Source organism: Bombus vosnesenskii, unplaced genomic scaffold (genome assembly GCF_011952255.1).
Source record: "Bombus vosnesenskii isolate JDL3184/JDL3185 unplaced genomic scaffold, Bvos_JDL3184-5_v1.1 scf7180000016274, whole genome shotgun sequence".
Lineage (NCBI taxonomy): Eukaryota > Metazoa > Arthropoda > Insecta > Hymenoptera > Apidae > Bombus > Bombus vosnesenskii.
In genome coordinates this window covers 2,339,799-2,359,078 of record NW_022884343.1, presented here as the reverse complement: position 1 = coordinate 2,359,078, position 19,280 = coordinate 2,339,799, and the positions used below count along the sequence as shown (strand labels likewise).

The 19,280-nt window shown below is 36.8% G+C and overlaps 2 protein-coding genes across 3 annotated transcripts; one reads left to right on the top strand and one right to left on the bottom strand.

Annotated features, from left to right (window-relative positions):
* The first annotated feature begins 256 nt into the window (after positions 1-256).
* Positions 257-10,588, top strand: LOC117242585 (brefeldin A-inhibited guanine nucleotide-exchange protein 1). Of its 2 annotated transcripts, XM_033509382.1 has the most exons (14): positions 257-408; positions 499-779; positions 1,467-1,966; positions 2,051-2,448; positions 2,738-3,142; positions 3,254-3,610; positions 4,037-4,348; positions 4,492-4,733; positions 4,805-5,085; positions 5,271-5,601; positions 5,754-6,350; positions 6,430-6,650; positions 6,778-6,981; positions 7,538-10,588. In XM_033509382.1, the coding sequence occupies exons 2-14, from the start codon at positions 662-664 to the stop codon at positions 8,663-8,665; spliced, it is 5,094 nt and encodes a 1,697-aa protein (XP_033365273.1). In that variant the 5' UTR covers positions 257-408; positions 499-661; the 3' UTR covers positions 8,666-10,588. The 2 variants fall into 2 exon arrangements, with proteins under 2 accessions (XP_033365273.1, XP_033365271.1); XM_033509380.1 differs by having other exon boundaries at positions 278-779.
* LOC117242584 (intraflagellar transport protein 172 homolog) lies at positions 10,286-19,273 on the bottom strand. Its single transcript, XM_033509379.1, has 14 exons — positions 19,166-19,273; positions 18,552-18,695; positions 18,035-18,147; positions 17,778-17,963; positions 16,504-16,917; positions 15,684-16,313; positions 14,634-15,080; positions 13,794-14,529; positions 13,103-13,663; positions 12,563-13,006; positions 12,173-12,496; positions 11,674-12,090; positions 10,993-11,607; positions 10,286-10,911 (listed from the first exon to the last, which is right to left on the bottom strand). The coding sequence occupies exons 1-14, from the start codon at positions 19,202-19,204 to the stop codon at positions 10,774-10,776; spliced, it is 5,208 nt and encodes a 1,735-aa protein (XP_033365270.1). The 5' UTR covers positions 19,205-19,273; the 3' UTR covers positions 10,286-10,773.
* Positions 19,274-19,280: the final 7 nt, after the last annotated feature.

Below are 19,280 nucleotides of genomic sequence, written 5' to 3'. Positions count from 1 at the left end.
AAAATTTAAAGAAAAGTTTAAATAATTCATATATTAAAACTTCTGTACTTTAATAACCACAGAAATGTAAGAGGAATCTTACAATCTAAAACTTCTGTATTTTAATAAATAATAAATAATATATATAATGTATAATAATATAAATAAAGATAATAATAATATAAATAATAATATATACCAAAATTTTATGCCCGGTATGTACGGTATTTATATAGGGATTCCTAGATTCCTCATAAGTAACTAGTAGGTGTATGCACGTGTGTGTATGTGTGTGGAGGGCGCCACTTGAACCTCCTTCGTCGTTTCAGTCTGTCTCTTGTGTGGTTTCTCCGCTGTTTCGAAAGTTTGCTGTCATTTTTCGGAGTTTCGTCATCGCTTCACATGATTTCGTGAAAAATGGATTGAAACGTAATCTCAAGGCGAAACTCATTTGAAATATCGTTGTTCCATCTATTTGTCGTTAGTAAAGCTCCTAATCGATACGCGTTTCATCGACAGTGTCGCAGAGGTTTCCGCGGACGACTTCTACCTCCAGAAGGTGGTGCAAAACGATGTACGAGGAACCAGTACGCAAATCACGGTGGTAAAGATGCGAGACTTCGATCGAGTCGCGTGTGCTCCCGTGCCAGCGTAGCAGAGGAATCAGCGCGGCCCGGCGACGATGCGAGATAACTCCAAAGAGATGTTCATTATCAGAGCTTTGGAAAAGATCCTGGCTGACCGGGATGTCAAACGGTCGCACCTCTCTCAGCTCAGAAAATCCTGCGAGACTGCACTTGGTAAATTCATTAATCATCAACTTATCCTGTGTGATAACACTAATATGTGTAATCGAAGAAGTTCCTTGAGAGTTATGCATACAACACAAAACTATTATAGCAAATGCTTAAAATTGTGATACTCTACTGCAAAGTATTATAAATGATTATATTGTGTGATTTATAATTGGAATTAGTTTAATATTTTAATCCATTATTCTCTGAATGTTCTAATAAGATCTTGGTTATACAGGGATTGATGGAAGATTCTTCTTCAGAATAGGACATTAAATTTTTTAGGGTTTTAAAATTGACTGGTAAAATTGCATTTCTTGGTCTTCATAGAAAGATCTAATTAGATTAATTCGATGATTTAATATATTGCATCAGCTTCAATTTTTCTTTTTATTCAGTAATATATAGATATTAAGTAACATAATTATATTGTATGTTGTTCAGTTCTTGGACTTTGACATTTGATGTACATGTGTTGTAATATTAAATATATACATATGTCCATATGAAAATAGGAATCAATATGTATATGTATTGTCTGTTATATTTCTGTATATTTTTAATTAGTTACTATACAAAGTTGCTTGATTTTCTTCAAGTTTTTGAGAAATACAGACTGAAAATAATTTTACATTATATTTTCAAAGAAATATTAAAATCAATTTATAACTTTAAATATATATTGTTTTTCAGATAACTTGAGAAATGAAATCAAAGAAGGCTCAGGCACTCAATTATCAACCGCTTTGCCACAGCCTCGCAGTGATTCATATGTTATCTCTGCAGAAAAGTATTTTCTGCCCTTTGAATTGGCCTGTCAAAGCAAGTCACCAAGAATCGTGGTCACTGCTTTGGATTGTTTACAAAAGTTAATTGCCTATGGACACCTTACGGGAAATGTACCTGATTCTACAGAGCCAAATAAGCTGCTCATTGTACGCATTGTTGAAACAATATGTGGATGTTTCATGGGGCCACAGACGGACGAAGGAGTCCAATTGCAGATTATAAAAGCCCTTCTCACAGTTATGACCAGTCAACATGTGGAAGTTCATGAGGGTACTGTGTTGCTCACCATACGCACGGTATACAGTGTTTATCTGGCCTCAAGGAATCTGGTTAATCAAACTACAGCTCGAGCTACGCTCACTCAGATGATTAATGTTATTTTTGCACGTATGGAAACGCAGGCAGTAAGTTTACTAACTAATTGGCATAAAATTGCATTACTGAAACTTACATAAAAGAATGTTGAGAAATATTTTCTGCTTTCCTAGGAAGAAGAGACCGTCCGGAACGAGGTAGATCAAGCCGAAACCACCAATGTAAACTCCACTAACTGCACTTCTGGAGAGCTTGAAACCGAAACAGTAAACCACGAAGAACCATCAGTGGAGAGCAGTCAAGAATCACAGTTAATAGTGAGAGGAATTTTAGAGGATGTAGTAAATTCTATTATTCCCGAAGATTCGACGAATATAACTACTGTAACGTCAGAGGAGGCTAGCTTAGATCAAGTGCCTATAGATGAGAATTCCGACGAGGCCGTTGCAGAGAGCGATAATATGGTCAGGGCGAAGTTCACTCATGTGCTACAGAAGGACGCTTTTTTGGTTTTCAGAGCACTTTGCAAACTTTCCATGAAACCACTTCCTGATGGCACTCCAGATCCCAAGTATGTGTAAAGAGTCTTTTTATTAAGAAAATGTTTTAATGCAGACAATTATTTTTAAGTTGATTCAGAAGTCTTTTTGAGATTGACATTTTTGTATCTCATATAAATCAAGTAAAACCTAATTGGTTCTTTGACTTAACCATTTAAAGTTGTGATATTGGAATATTTGTTATTTCATGTATCACAATTTCACAAATAGAGAAAGAGTATGTCACTTTTCTAATAATCATGCAAGTTGGTATCTCAAAGTTTAGCATCTTATGAAATTTTTGTGGTATACTCTCTTTAGGTCCCACCAGCTCAGGTCGAAGATCCTTTCCTTACAATTGCTTCTGGGTATCCTGCAAAATGCTGGACCAGTATTGCGTTCCAATGAAATGTTTGTCATAGCCATAAAACAGTACCTCTGTGTAGCACTCTCGAAAAACGGTGTCTCTTCCGTTCCCGAGGTGTTTGAATTATCTCTAGCATTGTTTCTCGCACTGCTGGCTCGCTTCAAAATGCACTTAAAAATGCAGATAGAGGTTTTCTTCAAGGAGATTTTTATGAATATCCTCGAGACTTCTAGCAGTTCTTTTGAACACAAATGGATGGTGATTCACGCTTTGACTCGTATTTGTGCGGATGCACAGAGTGTCGTGGATATCTATGTGAACTACGACTGTGACTTATCAGCTGCGAATCTGTTTGAAAGGTTGGAAAACAACAATTACCTGTAAATCTATAAAACGAATGAATATTTTATATTTCATATTATTATATTTTTATAGAGAGATTAAATTAGTTATATTCTATATTTTTACAGGCTTGTGAATGACTTATCAAAGATAGCACAAGGTAGACAAGCACTAGAATTAGGTGCATCACCCAATCAAGAGAAATCAATGAGGATCAGAGGTCTTGAATGTTTAGTATCCATCTTGAAGTGTATGGTTGAGTGGAGCAGAGATCTGTATGTGAACCCTAGTGTTCCAGCTGATCAGCAATTCCCATCTGAGCCCCCTGATCCTCCAGTGGAACCTCCCCTGCCTCGTTATGGAAGTGCTGGTAGTCTATCCTCAGCGAACTCTAGTTTAGTAGGAAACAAGGAGATCCCGGATTCTCCTGAACAATATGAGGTCCAGAAACAACAAAAAGAAGTGTGGGAGACTGGCATCGATATGTATGGATTACAATTCGTTTTTTAGTTCCTTCGTCTTATTCTGATATTTAAAGCATCAGGTTGTCTCAAAACAAAATTCTTTTACTTCTTTCACTTGAACAATTGATTTGTGTTAAATAGTTGACTCAACATCGTATGTTATTATATCGTATAATTCCTTTTACGTTCATTATATGGAATTATATGGAACTATATGGAGATGTGTTAAAATAGACATATTACAAAAATTTATAATTATAGCCAAGTTATGAACAGCCTTTTAATTTAACTAGGTACAAATCGGTCATAAAATGTTGAATGTAAGTTAAATTGCAGAAGGATAATAGGACTACCTGGTATTTTAAATCACTGTAATGACACGTAGGAAATGGCAGAGTTGCAAAGAGACATGTATTTTATTAATTAAATTGGTATTTTTATCTCTAGTTTTAATCGAAAGCCAAGCAAGGGAGTACAATATCTTCAAGAACAAAGTCTTCTAGGTAATTCGTCTGAAGATGTTGCCCGTTGGCTTCATATGGACGAGCGACTCGATAAGACCGCGATCGGCGATTTTCTCGGCGACCATAATCACAATCAGGTGATGTACAGCTATATTGATCAAATGAATTTTGCCGACCGCGATTTAGTTACAGCCCTTAGATACTTTCTCGAGGGCTTTCGGTTGCCTGGGGAGGCGCAGAAGATTGATCGATTAATGGAGAAGTTTGCTAGTCGATATTGTGAATGTAATCCAAAGTAAGTATCCTTTAAATTTTAGTATTATATGATATCATATTATCATGTTTTTTCATATTTCTTCCGTGTTATCTTCTTGTACATAATATTATATAATTTTAACATTTTTTTTTCATAAATTAATTCATCTTTTACTTTACCAGTAATGGGTTATTCACAAGTGCGGACACCGCGTATGTATTGGGCTTTTCGATCATTATGTTGACTACCGATCTACACTCGCCTCAAGTGAAAAATAAAATGACCAAAGAGCAATATATCAAGCTAAACCGACGCATTAGTGATAACGAGGATCTCCCTGAAGAGTACTTATCGAAAATTTATGACGAGATTGCCGGTAATGAAATTAAGATGAAATCCAATCCTAATCGACCTGGCAAGCAAGGTAAATAGAAATTGAACTAATTAAGTAGATTGTTATATAATTAATAATTTTAAATATGTTTGGTGTTACAGTGATATCTAGCGAAAAGAAACGACGGCTTTTATGGAACATGGAGATGGAAGTAATCTCGACAGCAGCGAAAAATCTAATGGAATCTGTCAGTCACGTTCAAGCACCGTTCACCACGGCTAAACACCTGGAACACGTTCGACCTATGTTTAAAATGGCGTGGACACCATTTTTAGCCGCATTCAGTGTCGGTCTTCAAGACTGCGATGATCCAGAAATTGCTTCCCTTTGTCTAGATGGTATTAGATGCGCAATACGCATTGCTTGCATATTTCATATGACGGTAAGCGTTTCTGCGATATCAGCGAAATTTTAAACTACTATGATAGTCCTGTTTCGGCTAGTTTTATTCAGTTGGTTACTTTTACGTCCGAAGCTGTATGAACTGTAGAATATATAAGGTACATCATAAGCTTCAAATCACTCAAGATCTTTGTTGTAAATTGTATTTTTCTGTTTTAATTATAGTTAGAACGGGACGCGTATGTGCAAGCCTTAGCACGGTTTACTTTATTGACTGCGAATTCACCGATCACTGAAATGAAGGCGAAGAACATCGATACGATCAAAACTCTGATTACTGTAGCTCACACTGATGGTAATTATCTTGGCAGCTCTTGGTTGGATGTTGTTAAATGTATCTCTCAACTCGAGCTTGCCCAATTAATTGGAACTGGAGTCAGACCTCAGCTCTTGGGTCCACCTTCGAAGCCGCATTTCCCTTCACCATTAGTAAACTTCAACCTAACACATAACAACTTGCATCAGAACAATAATTTGAATCTCAGCTCGTTGGACCGTAAGTATGTCATTGACATCTCATAAATTTTTCATAGAAAAATGCACACATATTAAAGATGAAATCCTAGTCAACAAAAATTGTATTCTTTAACTTCTGTTTATTTTCTATCTATTTATTTTACATGCTTCGTTTTTTTATATGCCTTTTAGCAAGCGTAAAGGAATCAATAGGAGAGACAAGCTCTCAAAGCGTGGTGGTAGCTGTCGATCGAATATTCACCGGTTCCACTAGACTAGATGGTGACGCCATTGTAGAATTCGTGAAAGCTCTCTGTCAAGTCTCTCTGGAAGAATTATCACACCCAACGCAGCCGCGGATGTTCTCTTTAACCAAGATCGTAGAAATTTCTTATTATAACATGGGACGTATCAGACTTCAGTGGTCCAGGATTTGGCAAGTGATAGGAGATCACTTTGATAGAGTTGGTTGCAGTCCTCGCCAGGATATCGCTTTTTTTGCAGTCGATTCTTTGAGACAACTTGCGACTAAGTTCATAGAGAAGGGGGAATTCGCTAATTTCCGGTTTCAAAAGGATTTCCTCAGACCGTTTGAGCATATCATGAAAAAGAATCGATCACCAGTGATTAGGGACATGGTGGTCCGTTGTGTCGCGCAAATTGTACACTCACAGGCTCCTAATATTCGATCAGGATGGAAAAATATATTCAGTGTGTTCCACCATGCAGCTAGCGACAGAGATGAAGCTGTTGTTGAGCTAGCATTTTCTATGACTGGGAAGATTATAAGTGAGTGTTTGGAGATGTGGTGATATACTTGATGTGATAGTTTTAATTGGTTTATTTTATATTTGGTATATATTTTCAGATGAATTGTATGCTGAAGATTTCAGTATCATGGTAGATTCCTTTCAAGACGCCGTAAAGTGCCTCAGTGAATTTGCTTGCAACGCCTCCTTCCCCGAGACAAGTATGGAGGCCATAAGATTGATACGTTCTTGCGCGTCATATATCGACGCCAATCCAAATCTCTTCGCGGAGGGCATGATGGATGATAGTGGAATGGTGTCTGAAGAAGATAGAGCTTGGGTAAAGATCTCATATTTTTTTTTATATATCCCCAATTTTTTTTAAATCCTTGCAACTTGTCCACTAGGTACATTCGGTGAACTTTTTATTATAAAAAATTTACTACTCGAAGATTTTATTTATATAGGTTAGAGGATGGTTCCCGCTGTTGTTCGAGTTATCGTGTATAGTGAGTAGGTGTAAGTTGGATGTTCGAACACGAGCGCTGACCGTTCTTTTCGACGTCGTGAAAACACATGGAGCTTCTTTTAAACCCCATTGGTGGAAAGATCTCTTCCAAGTCCTGTTCAGAATCTTTGACAACATGAAACTTCCTGAACAACATACAGAGGTGCGTGAAAAAATTTATTTTTAACACTGCTGCTTTTTTTTGGTCTGCATAATATATAAATTGTCTTTGGCACTGATGATTATATTTGGTACTCCAAATAATGTACTGTAGAGGATTGATCTTACCGGATATCACGAATAACAGTCTAATTGTTTGTGAGCAATTTATTAACGATATGAATTCGACACAAAGCACAAGTCCAGATATAATAGGTCTTACGAAATAAATACGCGCGTGTCAAGAAACTCCGTATACACGTCTGATGCGTCTGTATGCTTATGCTGCGATCGCTGAACTCTGTCGCTCATCATTTCGTTTGTTTATTTATACTGGTTTATACTGGGGACAGTTGGAAAGTTTGAACTCGACTGCGTTTGACGGTTGAAAGTAGCGGCGACATTGTTTTGCTCGGAGTTCATTACTCCTTGCAATATCTGTGACCTAACGGTCATGATACTCCGAAACAATAATAGGATTTGAATTTGTTCTACTCGCGTGTCGCTACAGTACAATAATTCTTATAGTGAACATATGAGCATCCATGTTAATATTTCAGAAAGCAGAATGGATGACAACAACGTGTAACCACGCTCTGTACGCAATCGTCGATGTGTTCTCACAATTCTATGACACTTTGGGGCCTCTTCTACTAGAGCAGCTGTACTCTCAACTGCTCTGGTGCGTGCAACAGGACAACGAGCAGTTGGCACGTTCGGGAACCAACTGCCTAGAGAACTTGGTGATCAGCAATGGCATTAAGTTCGACGAGCAAACTTGGGAGAAGACCTGTAGTTGTGTCCTCGATATCTTCGAGAGCACCCTGCCATCCGCCTTACTCACTTGGAAACCTCAGTCGCCTAATAAGGAGTCTGACCTAGATGTAATCACAGGAGATGCAGACAGCCATATGGGGATCCTCAAAAGAAGCAATAGCTCTCAAAGTTTAACAAACGGCGAGACCGCGAAAAACAAAGTTTTTTCCGCATTATTAATTAAATGTGTGGTGCAGTTGGAGCTGATTCAAACAATAGACAACATTGTGTTCTACCCAGCTACGTCCAGGAAGGAAGACCAGGAGAATCTAGCATTGGCACAGGCGGACATGTTTAATGGGAAGTCCTCTGAATTGGGTGTAAGAGCTGGTGCAGACCAACAGAAGGAGGAACAGGGCATGTACTGTGCTCTGACTACTACGCATCTATTACAGTTAGTCGAATGTTTGTTGAAATCCCATAGATTTGCGAAGAGTTTCAATTCCAACCATGAACAACGGAATGCGCTGTGGAAAGCTGGTTTCCGAGGCAACGTGAAACCAAATTTGCTTAAACAAGAAACACAGTCATTAGCCTGTGCATTGAGAATCCTCTTTAAGATGTATAGTGATGAAGCCCACAGAGCTGACTGGAGCAAAGTGGAAACCAGGCTTGTTGAAGTGGCTTGTGAAGCACTGGAATATTTCCTAGCACTTTCCAACGAAGCTCACCGAGATGCTTGGACTCCGATATTGTTGTTGCTTCTCACGAGGATCCTAAAGATGAGCGACAATCGGTTTGCAGTCCACGCATCTAGCTGTTACCCATTACTTTGTGAGGTTATGTGCTTTGATCTCAAACCGGAATTAAGGTCCGTGTTGCGGAGATTCTTCCTGAGAATTGGTCCGGTATTCAGGATCACGCAGCAGTAGTAATGAGTCTTTATAAAGTGTGAGATTATACAATTTTTTGGTTCATTTTAAAGATTATAGAAGAAATTCTTGCAATTTGAATTGGTCGTAGTTAGTAAATATGGAAAATTCCATGGAGTTAAGTCTAAATTGCTTTTTTTAGATTATTAGGATAGGACATGAACAGTATCATACAAGTTTCTATGCTACTATAAGAATTTATATTTGAATACTTTATGTGGTATCTTCTTTTATCTTTAATTTGCAAGTAGCTATGACTTGTACTTCTTGCAAGAATTTCTCCTGCATATATTGTAATGCGAATTGAAATGAAATAGTTTAATTGAAATATTTTCTCTCAAGAAATAAAAGAAGAATTATTAAATACGGGAACTGTTCGATATTTAAGACAGGATGACAAAGTAAAATACGTTTTAGTAAAATCCTAAAGGCAAAGCATAATATGTATGTACTGTATATGTTCAGAACCTCCTTCGTATTTAACATATTCTTCATTTTTATAAGAAAGAGGAAACTTCGAGTGAGGAGTTTTGTAGTCCTGATACAATATGTGTGCAGAGTATTTAATAAATAGAGTATTTTCTGGATATAACATAATGTGTTATATGTGTTTGAAAAGAAGACACTGATAATAGTAGATTTATGTTTAAGTAAATTGTTTACATTTAAATTCACATTTAATTATCTTATGCACCATTTCGATATAATTTTTTTAAATCTGAATTATTTTATTATAATTGAAAATTATATAAAACATTCCAAATTGTAAATTAATTATGATTATTTAATTGAACAGGGTAGAAGGTGATTAACAAATGTTAATAGAGGAAGAAAATGTGTTTATAAAATTATAGGCTTAACATAATGTTATACAAATGGGGAATTTCTTTGCATACTTGGTATGAGATAGATAAGGAAAAAATTTCCTTATTACCAGGAAATGCACTATTTATCAAATGTTTTGTATATTCAGTTATTGTAAACTGCATACAAAGTGTCTCCTGAAGTATACTGTATCATAGGAAGAAATAGATCTTTGAGTGAAAAATCAGATGATTTCTGATATTTTTATAGAATTGATTAGTAACTTTGTAACTCTTAAATAATTTAAAAATTCTATGACCAGATAGCCAAGTAGAATCCTTAATATCTTGTTTTTCACTTGGAAATCTTATTTACAGTAAATCTTTTAAGGCACTTCTTGTATATTTACACAAAATATTTAGGAAATGATGGTATAAGCAAGAAATGCCAGATACTTAATAAAAACTAAATCAAACGCATTCTCTCTGTTCAATGATGCCTCTTTATTTTCACAAGTGTCATAATCAAGGTGAATAATACAGCCATATTGTCTTGATGTTTTACCAAGGGTAAAATGATGAGCACTGTTAAATTTCATAGCATTAATTTTTCAATATTTGTGTCTGCATAAAATTAATTTAGCTTTCACTAAGTTTTCCCTTTATCTGTTATTTTATGTTTTATTTACACTTAAAATAGGTGTAAATAATAAGGTATTAAAAATGATCAAAGGCGGTTGGATAAAATGAATGTAATGCAAAGAGGAACTCAAAAAAGAGTATTGTGCGTTATTTAGTTTATCATTTCTAGCTTGTACTACTATTTTCGAGATATACATATTATCTCTGTATAAAAATGCAATACGCCCATAGTCATCACTGAGTAGTCGTATAAATATAAACATCCATCGCGGATAGGTGTTCAGACAACGAGTGATAGTTATCTTGATAACTCGTTAGGGTCGATCGTTATACATAGAGTCACTTTAACGATAAGACATGAGAAATCCCGTGGACACACGTTGCATGTATATTCACATTGCATAGAAACTATTTATGCTTAAGTTAGAGTAATTATTTACATAATGCAGCCTTATTTAAATAAATTCTAGAGAAATGAGGTCGTTTTCTTTCTGCGTTACCTTATCATTAGAAGGTCACTGCTAGTTTTTAAATATATTTCATTTATATTCATTTTATTAATAATTTAATCTTGTTTATACTTACATTAATACACTTATATTTACATAGAAACTTATACTTTTCTATTTTGGAAACTGTAACAATAAGTAACACCATATGCCTTTAAAAAGAATAGTTGGGAATTGCTCCGAACCATTCTTGAATGAAAGCTAGAATATCATTAAGATTTGAATCCTGAGGAGCTTGGCGTGCAGTATTAATCAACTTTGTCCAGTCATCACGATCTGCCACATGCTGAACCTTTACAGATAGCAATTTATCATTATACTTTGAAAAAGATTAAAAAAGAAATAAAATTCACTGGTAGAATTTATAAAATACCTCTGCAAATTTAATGATTGAACCTCGAATGGGATACCCAGTCAAGATGCAAGCTTGAAGACTTCCAGAATCAACAGAGTGAGCAGTCAATGAACCTACATAGACTCCTCTGTGATCTGTGGGGAGAACCTGCTCCACTTTTTGATCCATAGATACAGCAAGAACCCATTCACGGACTTCTTCTCTCTGTTCTGCTGTTAAACTCAATGTCTCTGGCAGAGGAACCTCCACAGGGAAGTCTGTTACAGCTAAATCTTCAACATCCAACACGGTACTATCACCTTCTTCTATGCATTCCTCTAAATCCAGGAAATGGTTTAGAAAAACAAAGGCTTCACTGTTCTTCCCAGCTGTACGTGCTTCTATCCCTGCTTCATAGTAAGCTCTATCAGCAAGAAGAAGGTCAGTGTACCTCAGTAAAGTAATGGAGGCTTTTAAGACCAGGCCAGAAAGTACAGGATAATCACGACAACCACATTTCACTGCTGAATAATGAGTAGCTTTGAGTACTCTCTCAAATTTCGATTTTTGACTTGATTCTAATGATTTTAAATTCTTCCAAAGATCCAAGAGTACAGTTCTCAAGTGACTTAAGTATCTGTATTCATAATATGCCTGAAACAAAACAGCTTCCAGCTGACTATTTCTTTTTTACCAAGTTTATCAGTATGCTATTCTTACCTCTGAATTTAAAATGCTTTCAGACAACTGTAAGTAGAGATTAAAATTTTGCTGGATGGGAGGAGTACCATACTTAACATACAATTGCAAAGCATCTAGTGGAGCATTCCCTTTCAATAGTTGAACCGCTCTTTGTGCCACATATTTGTGCAAAACCTGAGTTCCTTGAGTGCTTGCAGTCTCGAATACTTGGTTCCATTGACCTTTATTAGCTAGTATCTCTAGTCCTGCATCTGCATCTATTTCTACAAGTCTATCTATTTGTCCATCCCTCAGCATTGCTTCCTTATACTTCTCTTCCAAATAAGGTTCTATATCTGGTGCCAGTTCATTCACAATTCTCTTGGCCTTTTCCCACTCTCCAATAGAAGCCAATGAATCGATAGCATCTTTCAATTTGTCTGCCTGTAAGAATACCTAAAGGAAATCAGAAAGAAATTAAATTTGTGAAATTAAATCAATCTTTTATTTGTAAGATATTCAATTGTAAGATGGCAACCTGAGCAGCAACAGCATATTCTCCAATAGCAAACAAACGCGAGCCAAGATCTCCACCGATTTGAGCAACAGTTTCTGAATCAGCTTGATGAAGTAGAATGTCAGCAGCCTTGATAAGAGACGACCTAGGCGCTTGAGGATCTAGAATTAAGATATCGAGAGCAGCTCGCACTTCACCAACTTCTAACCACTTTTTGGCTTCTTCAAAAGCGTTTGCACCAGCAAGAGAGGCGCTTATTTGACCAAGTTCACGCCTGAGATTCGCTTGTTGACTCGGTAGGTATTCTCTGCAAACGCGTAGCGCCTCAGACCACATTCCTGCTTTCTGTAATATTCAAGAAGCATTTAAGAAATGAATCAATATACACAGTATGTATTATCAAATAATCACCTTGTAGTGTTCAATAATCATTTCGGGTTTATGGGCTCTCAATAGCAAAGTCTCGGCCAAGGAATAGTCCTGTCCTTCAACTGCTTCACTAGCCCTGGCAATGAGGACTTGAGCAACTGCATCTTGGTTAATTGATTGAGCTACATCTTCAGCAGCCTCCCAATCTCGAGTATGAATATACATCTGAACAGCCTCCATGGTTCTTCCAGCTTTAATAAATTCTTTCTCTGCTTCAGAGAAATGACCTGCATCTTCCAGTGCCATGGCGTGTCTATAGTGAACTTCTTTCATCTGATCAGTACTCCCATATTTGACAATTTCCAAAGCCCAATCGAACAAGTCAGCTTCACAAGCTAGCTGCAGACAGCCATCTAAGTAGTTCAGCCGCATAAGCAGCCTGGCTGCTAATTCTGGTGCCAATGTACGTGCCCATATTAAAGCTACCTATATAGAAATCAGAATTTTTTAATTATATATGCATATAATATGCATTTTATACACTTTTGCATTTTTTAAAGATAAGTGTCTAGTAATCGAGACCTGTTGGGCTGCGTTATCTCCAGCATGCTGTTTCGCTACACGAAGAGCATCCTCCCACATGTTGGCTGCCCTATAAGCAGTCACCGCTCCTCTCCAATCACCAGCTGCAAGGTAATGATCCTCAGCCTCACGAGGCTTGCTAGACTCATTCAATTCTCTGGCTAAATGTGCGTGAGTGGTCTCCAAAAGATCTGGCCTATATTTTGCTACTAATCTAATCATATCTGCACGCCGACTAGCCTTTCTGTACATCGCTATAGCCGAATCATATTTGCCAATGGCAAGATATAATTCCTCTGCGTGTTTCAGATCTCCTGTTTCACAGAGGATTGTAGCATGTTTTAACAGGACTTCGTTCGCTTCATCAGGAGTCATATACTCTTGAGCTACTTCATGAGCACGACTCCAGTTGCCATTTTGTACGTGAACATCAACTGCACGTCTGGCATCTCCGGATCGAATGAAAAGCCTTTCTGCCAAGTTCTTCTCGTGTATGGAGGCGAAATATTCGGCCAGTTTCTCGCACTGTTTCCTTATTGTGGGATCATCATCCTCGATCACCTTTTAAAAATACTAGTATTAACAAGTACCTTATTTTGAATATTGCATGTATATTGGGTATTTCCGCATATTGAGATCTTCCGTAATCTGTTAACTATAGAAAAATAGGCAAATGTGAAGAAATCTTTACCTGTATAATCTGTAGCCCTTTTCTCCACTGTCGTGCATTGATAGCAGCATCCAGAGCCAGAGCAGTTTCTCCTGCCTCTATAAAATGATTAATAGCTGCATCATAGTGCCCAGCAGAGGCCAAGTGCTTGCCCCATTCTCGTTCAAGGTCAACTACCGAAGTAGGATCCACCTTTCTAGCCAATTCCAATGCTCTTGCGAATACTCCAGCTTGAGAGTAGCATTTAATAGCTTCCAGAGGCTCTGATGTCTTTTCCAACAGTTCTCCAGCTAATTCCATTAAGTCCGTCGCTTTCAAAACTCTCACGATTTCATTAACAATGGACCTGTCTTCTAATAGATCTGGATTGGCCAGAACAAGTCTAGCTGCTCGACCAGGTCGATGAGCATCTAGGTATAGCTTGACTGCACGTCGAGGATTAGTGGGTTCCAAAATGGCAGCAGCTCTAGCTGTCTGGCCACTTTCGAGTAGCCAAGTCAGATGTCTATCTCTGAGCTCCTGGAGACCTGGCCAGCCTCTGTTTTGTGCTAAAATCAACGCATCCTCCCAGTGCCAATATTTTTGGTACATATCCAGAGCCTGGCCTAATTCATTTTGTTCCAAATAAATGGCTTCTGCAGTTTTTAATTCGCCATTTAGAATGGCTAACTTTGCCCAACAGTCAGGGCTCGAAAGTGGATCATGCCCAGTCTCTGCACGGTACTTTTCGCCGATTTCTATTATATTTTTTAAGAATCTAGAAGAGCAATGAAAAGCTTTTTATGGTAATTATTCAAATACTTTTGTAAGTCACTGTAATTGGCAAGAACAGACAGGAACAATAAAGAAACAGATATAAACCTGGAACAAGCTACATCCCCGAGAGCTGCGTAGCACCTGGCAGCTATCAATAACTGTCTAGCAGCCATTGCATTCCTGGCCACATTTTCCCACATGGCCTCCGCTTGAGGCCTATCTGCCAAATCCTCCAGGAATAATAAAGCTCTACCAAAATCATTGTCATGTAGCGCTGTGCCAAATTCTATCAGTGGTTCATCAAGCAGATAGGCCACCTTGCCTCCAGCCTCCTCCACCGTGACAGTAGTTCTTCCATCTTCTCTAGAAATGTCGATGGCGTCACCACGAACTGGAATTAATGTTGCCACTTCGGGATCATCGACGTTGTACCAGACTGCCAAGGTTTGTCCGGTTTGAGCTACTACTACATCACTGCCTAGTACCCAAGAAGCAAAACTGACTCCAGTCAGTAATAAAATTCTTCCACCTAGCTCGTCACTTAGCCATAGTCTAGGTAAATAACAAGAATTAAGAATATATTGAAATCTCGATAAGATTTATAAATGTTGGATGAAAGAGGAACTTCAGGGGTAGATTTTTTTAGTAATATAGATTCCATATTAATCGACAGAAGTTTACGTTATCGACTGTTGCATATCAACAATGGATAACCAGTTCGGCTATAGATGTGAAAAAATTTAAGGGGCCATTCTTAAAATTAAAATAAGATAAAAATCAAGAATAAAAAAATTGCGTTTTCGACTTTCTTTTTTAATTATTGACAATCAAACATTAACCGAAATACCCCTGTGAGCGAGTAAACCTCCTTACACGAACGAAAGTGGATCAGCCTAAGCAGCAAGGTGTACAGGATCCTCAAATTGAACGCTACATGGACAGCAGGTTACTTCGTACAAGTTTTTTCACATCTGTAGCCAAAAACTCTGTATGTTTCTCCCAATGACTTTTTTATATCATTCCGTAAAACACTAAGGACATTTCTGCATTTAGGAGGGACACGATACTTCCAACTACGAGAATAGAAGAATACCGAAATACTGCATACTGAACGATTAAAGAAATCTCATGTAAATGAGCGAAATACTTCGTTACCTGGCTCTTTTGTCTCTAGATAGTAACCTGTGGCCTGTTTCGCTAAGTTCCAGCCAATCTACACGGACATCATGAGAAACCAATGTAACAGTAAGCCCAGTTACCAGGTCCATGATGCGAACAGTTCTTGGATCCAACAAATAAGCGAGTCTTTTATTATCCGGTGCTTCAGCAGCCTGTCTCTCATTGATCCTCACGCTAACTACATGAGGATTTACTGCTTCTGTTCTTACTGAGCCTAATGCCTCATTGTTCCCATACTCAACTATGGTTAGCTCTCCTGAACAGAAGATTAGACACACTCTTGGATATTCAAAAAAGAATTTTTCACTATTGCTTTTGTCTTCCCAGGAAATTTCACTGATAAGATTTAGTTCAATGTCAGCTAGAAGTAGAGTGTTAGCTGTGCGAGCTATCACATTATTGTCAGCTCGTCCTAGGACTTTGACATCCTCTATTTCGTAGCCTGTTTGGGATCTAATAATTACTGGCCGATTGCCCTCTTGTAATGGACGAATCACTACTTGGCTGGGTCCAACGTAGGCCACTTCGTGACTTCCTCTGATTACTGTTCTCTTCAGGACTGTTTCGAATTGCTCTACTGCGCCGCAGAGGCTGCCTACAAGTAACCTGGAAAGTTAATAATATATAATTTTTATCTTTTTTATTCTGTATATACATATATTCTTTGCTTTTTATTCTCAAATATTTTTCTAAATTTTTTCTTCTTTATTTTTTATTTTCTAAATTCCCTCATATCTTCTATCATTTCAGGGTTATAATTTGGTCCAATTGCATGGAACATTTTATATAGGCTGACCTGGAACCATCACGACGCCAGGATATCGCAGTGACTGTATAGAAATTAGGCAAAGATCGTGTATTTGCCTCTTCCCAAATGGAACGTCGAGGACTCCAATCCAAAATTCGTATTTTGTCCCAAGATCCGATAGCAACACTCTGTCCACTGGGACTACAGCAGGCCACAGCGATTTCTTTTTCGTTCTCGCGACTGTAGTCGAAATTTTTCACTAACTTTCCACGCGAATCGTAAAATGACACTCGTCTGTCGCACCCTGCAGCCAGAATATGCGATTGTGTCCATGCTAATGCGTATGCTGGTACTGTATGATTACAGATACGTCCAGAAGGCTCGTGATTTCCATCGGCGGTTAAATGATACTTTATTATGCTACCGTCAGCGTGACTTGATAAGAAACCGGTTCCTCGTACACTGAAATTAAAGATAAGATGATGATTTTATTTAAATTAGATATATTGCAAAGAAATTTCTAAAAGTATATGAGACGTTTATTAATTATTTAAACGAGGATCCACTTTATCGATTTCATTAGCTTTCAAATATATTGTCAGGATCATGACACAACTTATACCAAGATAAAATGTAGCAGAAGTATTTTTATGAATATCCCGAAAACAAATCGACTGGCGATTATATGTAATAGTAAAAAAGCTGTTCGGAATATTGACCATACAACATTTGAAAATTATTGAAATTAGTGAGGTAGTCTCTCATTTGAATTTGAATTCAAATCTTGTTGTTGTTTTGTTTCGGAGTATCATGGCCGTTAGGTCACGGGTATTGCAAGGAGTAATGAACTCCGAGCAAAACAATGTTGCCGCTACTTTCAACCGTCAAACGCAGTCGAGTTCAAACTTTCCAACTGTCCCCCGACCGGTGTAAACAAACAAACGAAATGACGAGCGAGAGAGTTCAGCGATCGCAGCATAAGCATACAGACGCATCAGACGTGTATACGGAGTTTCTTGACACGCGCGTATTTATTTCGTAAGACTTATTATACTTGGACTTGTGCTTTGTGTCAAAGTAATAACTACAGTGAATTGCTCACAAACATATAGACTGTTATTCGTGATATCCGGTAAGATCAATCCTCTACAGAATGATGTACGAAGCAAGCAAGAAGTGACAGTAGAGGTTAGCAATTATTTTTTGCCTAATAAACACATGATCTTGTTTCAATTCACTTCAACAAGGACAATAAAATATGCAATTTTTGTTTCAATACGGAGGAACTAACGAGAAAATAAAATATTGTGAAGATAGATTACTTGGAAGTCAACGCAATCGTGGTCGAATCAGCTGTGTAAAGTGTCTGAGCTTTCTGAGTCTTCACCAATGCAATGCGAACTTTGCCATCTACCAAACCAACAATAATCGGTCCCTCGGTCAGCCAAATTAGACAAGTGACAGGAGAACTTTGACGAAACTTGTTGCAAATCACTTTCTTCTCTCCCCTATATGAGATATGTATATCTTTCAAAAAGAATTTCGACAATTCTTTAAACTAATTTTTTCTATCATTTACCATTGTTCTCCAATTTTGTAAACGTACACTATACAGTCAGTCTGGCCCACTGCTATTTTTGTCGAGTCTGGAGAAAAGGCAATACCCTTGATCACGTAACTCTTTTTACCAAACTAGAAAAGATGGGTAATTTTTCATAAAGATACACACATCGTTTAAATTTGAAGAATTTTTCATAATATTTCAATTATTGTTTTTTACAATATCTTTTTGAAACTTACACTAAAAAAAAAATAACAAATTTATTATGTTTATTAACACTAAAAAAAATTAAGAAATTGATTAATCAGATAATATAAGAATTTACATAAAGTTAGACGAACAAAAGAAATAACAATGAATGTACAATTTCAAATTAAATTTTGAAACCGGTCATTTGACCGGGTCTAGTAAGATTAGTGTTAAGATACAGGAGTAAAATAAAAAATACAAAATACGATAGAAATACAATCAGTGGAGTACATTTACTTATACCTTAATGTAATTGTAAGGAAATTATTGTCGAATATCTTCGTACCTTCGAATCGACAGGTTTCGTGGAAAATTTGTCACGTTTCACGCAATTCTCGTCAAAAAGGTATATGGAACGATCAGAGGAAGCGACAGCCAGTTTTAGACTGTTTGGTGACCAGCTTATACCCACCACTCTATTCTCGTACTCCTGTTTTATAAAATAATTTTTCAGAAATTTATCTAAAATATTTTCCCCTATTTTATATTTAATTATTACCTCAGTGCGATTTAATGTTTTTCATCTATTCTTTATTTTATTGTTTCTTCAAGTAGATTTTATTTTTTAATTTTTTGTTTTAATATTAACCTAATTCAGTTTGCTATTAATTTTGTATTATTGTAAAAATGTTATTTTTTTTACTTCGTATTTCATTATTATTTTAGTTTAGTTTAATATTTCTCTAAACAGATTATATTTTCTAATTTTTTATTTTATTATTATTCTAGTTTAGCTTACTATTAACTTGTTATTATGTTATATTATTTTTCGACATTAATCTTAGTAAAGTTCTCAATAAATTTTACCATGTTTATCCTTACTTTCGTATTTAGATCAATTACAAGCATTATTCGAAACGTCGTTAAAATCATTAACTAATTCAAAGCATATGTACTTACATACGGTGGCGTAACATTGCCCAAATATTTCAGCAACATGGTTATTCCTTATCGCCTTTGACATCGATGGATTGCAGTGAATTCTCGAGAAAATTGTTTCTGTTTGTATACTGTA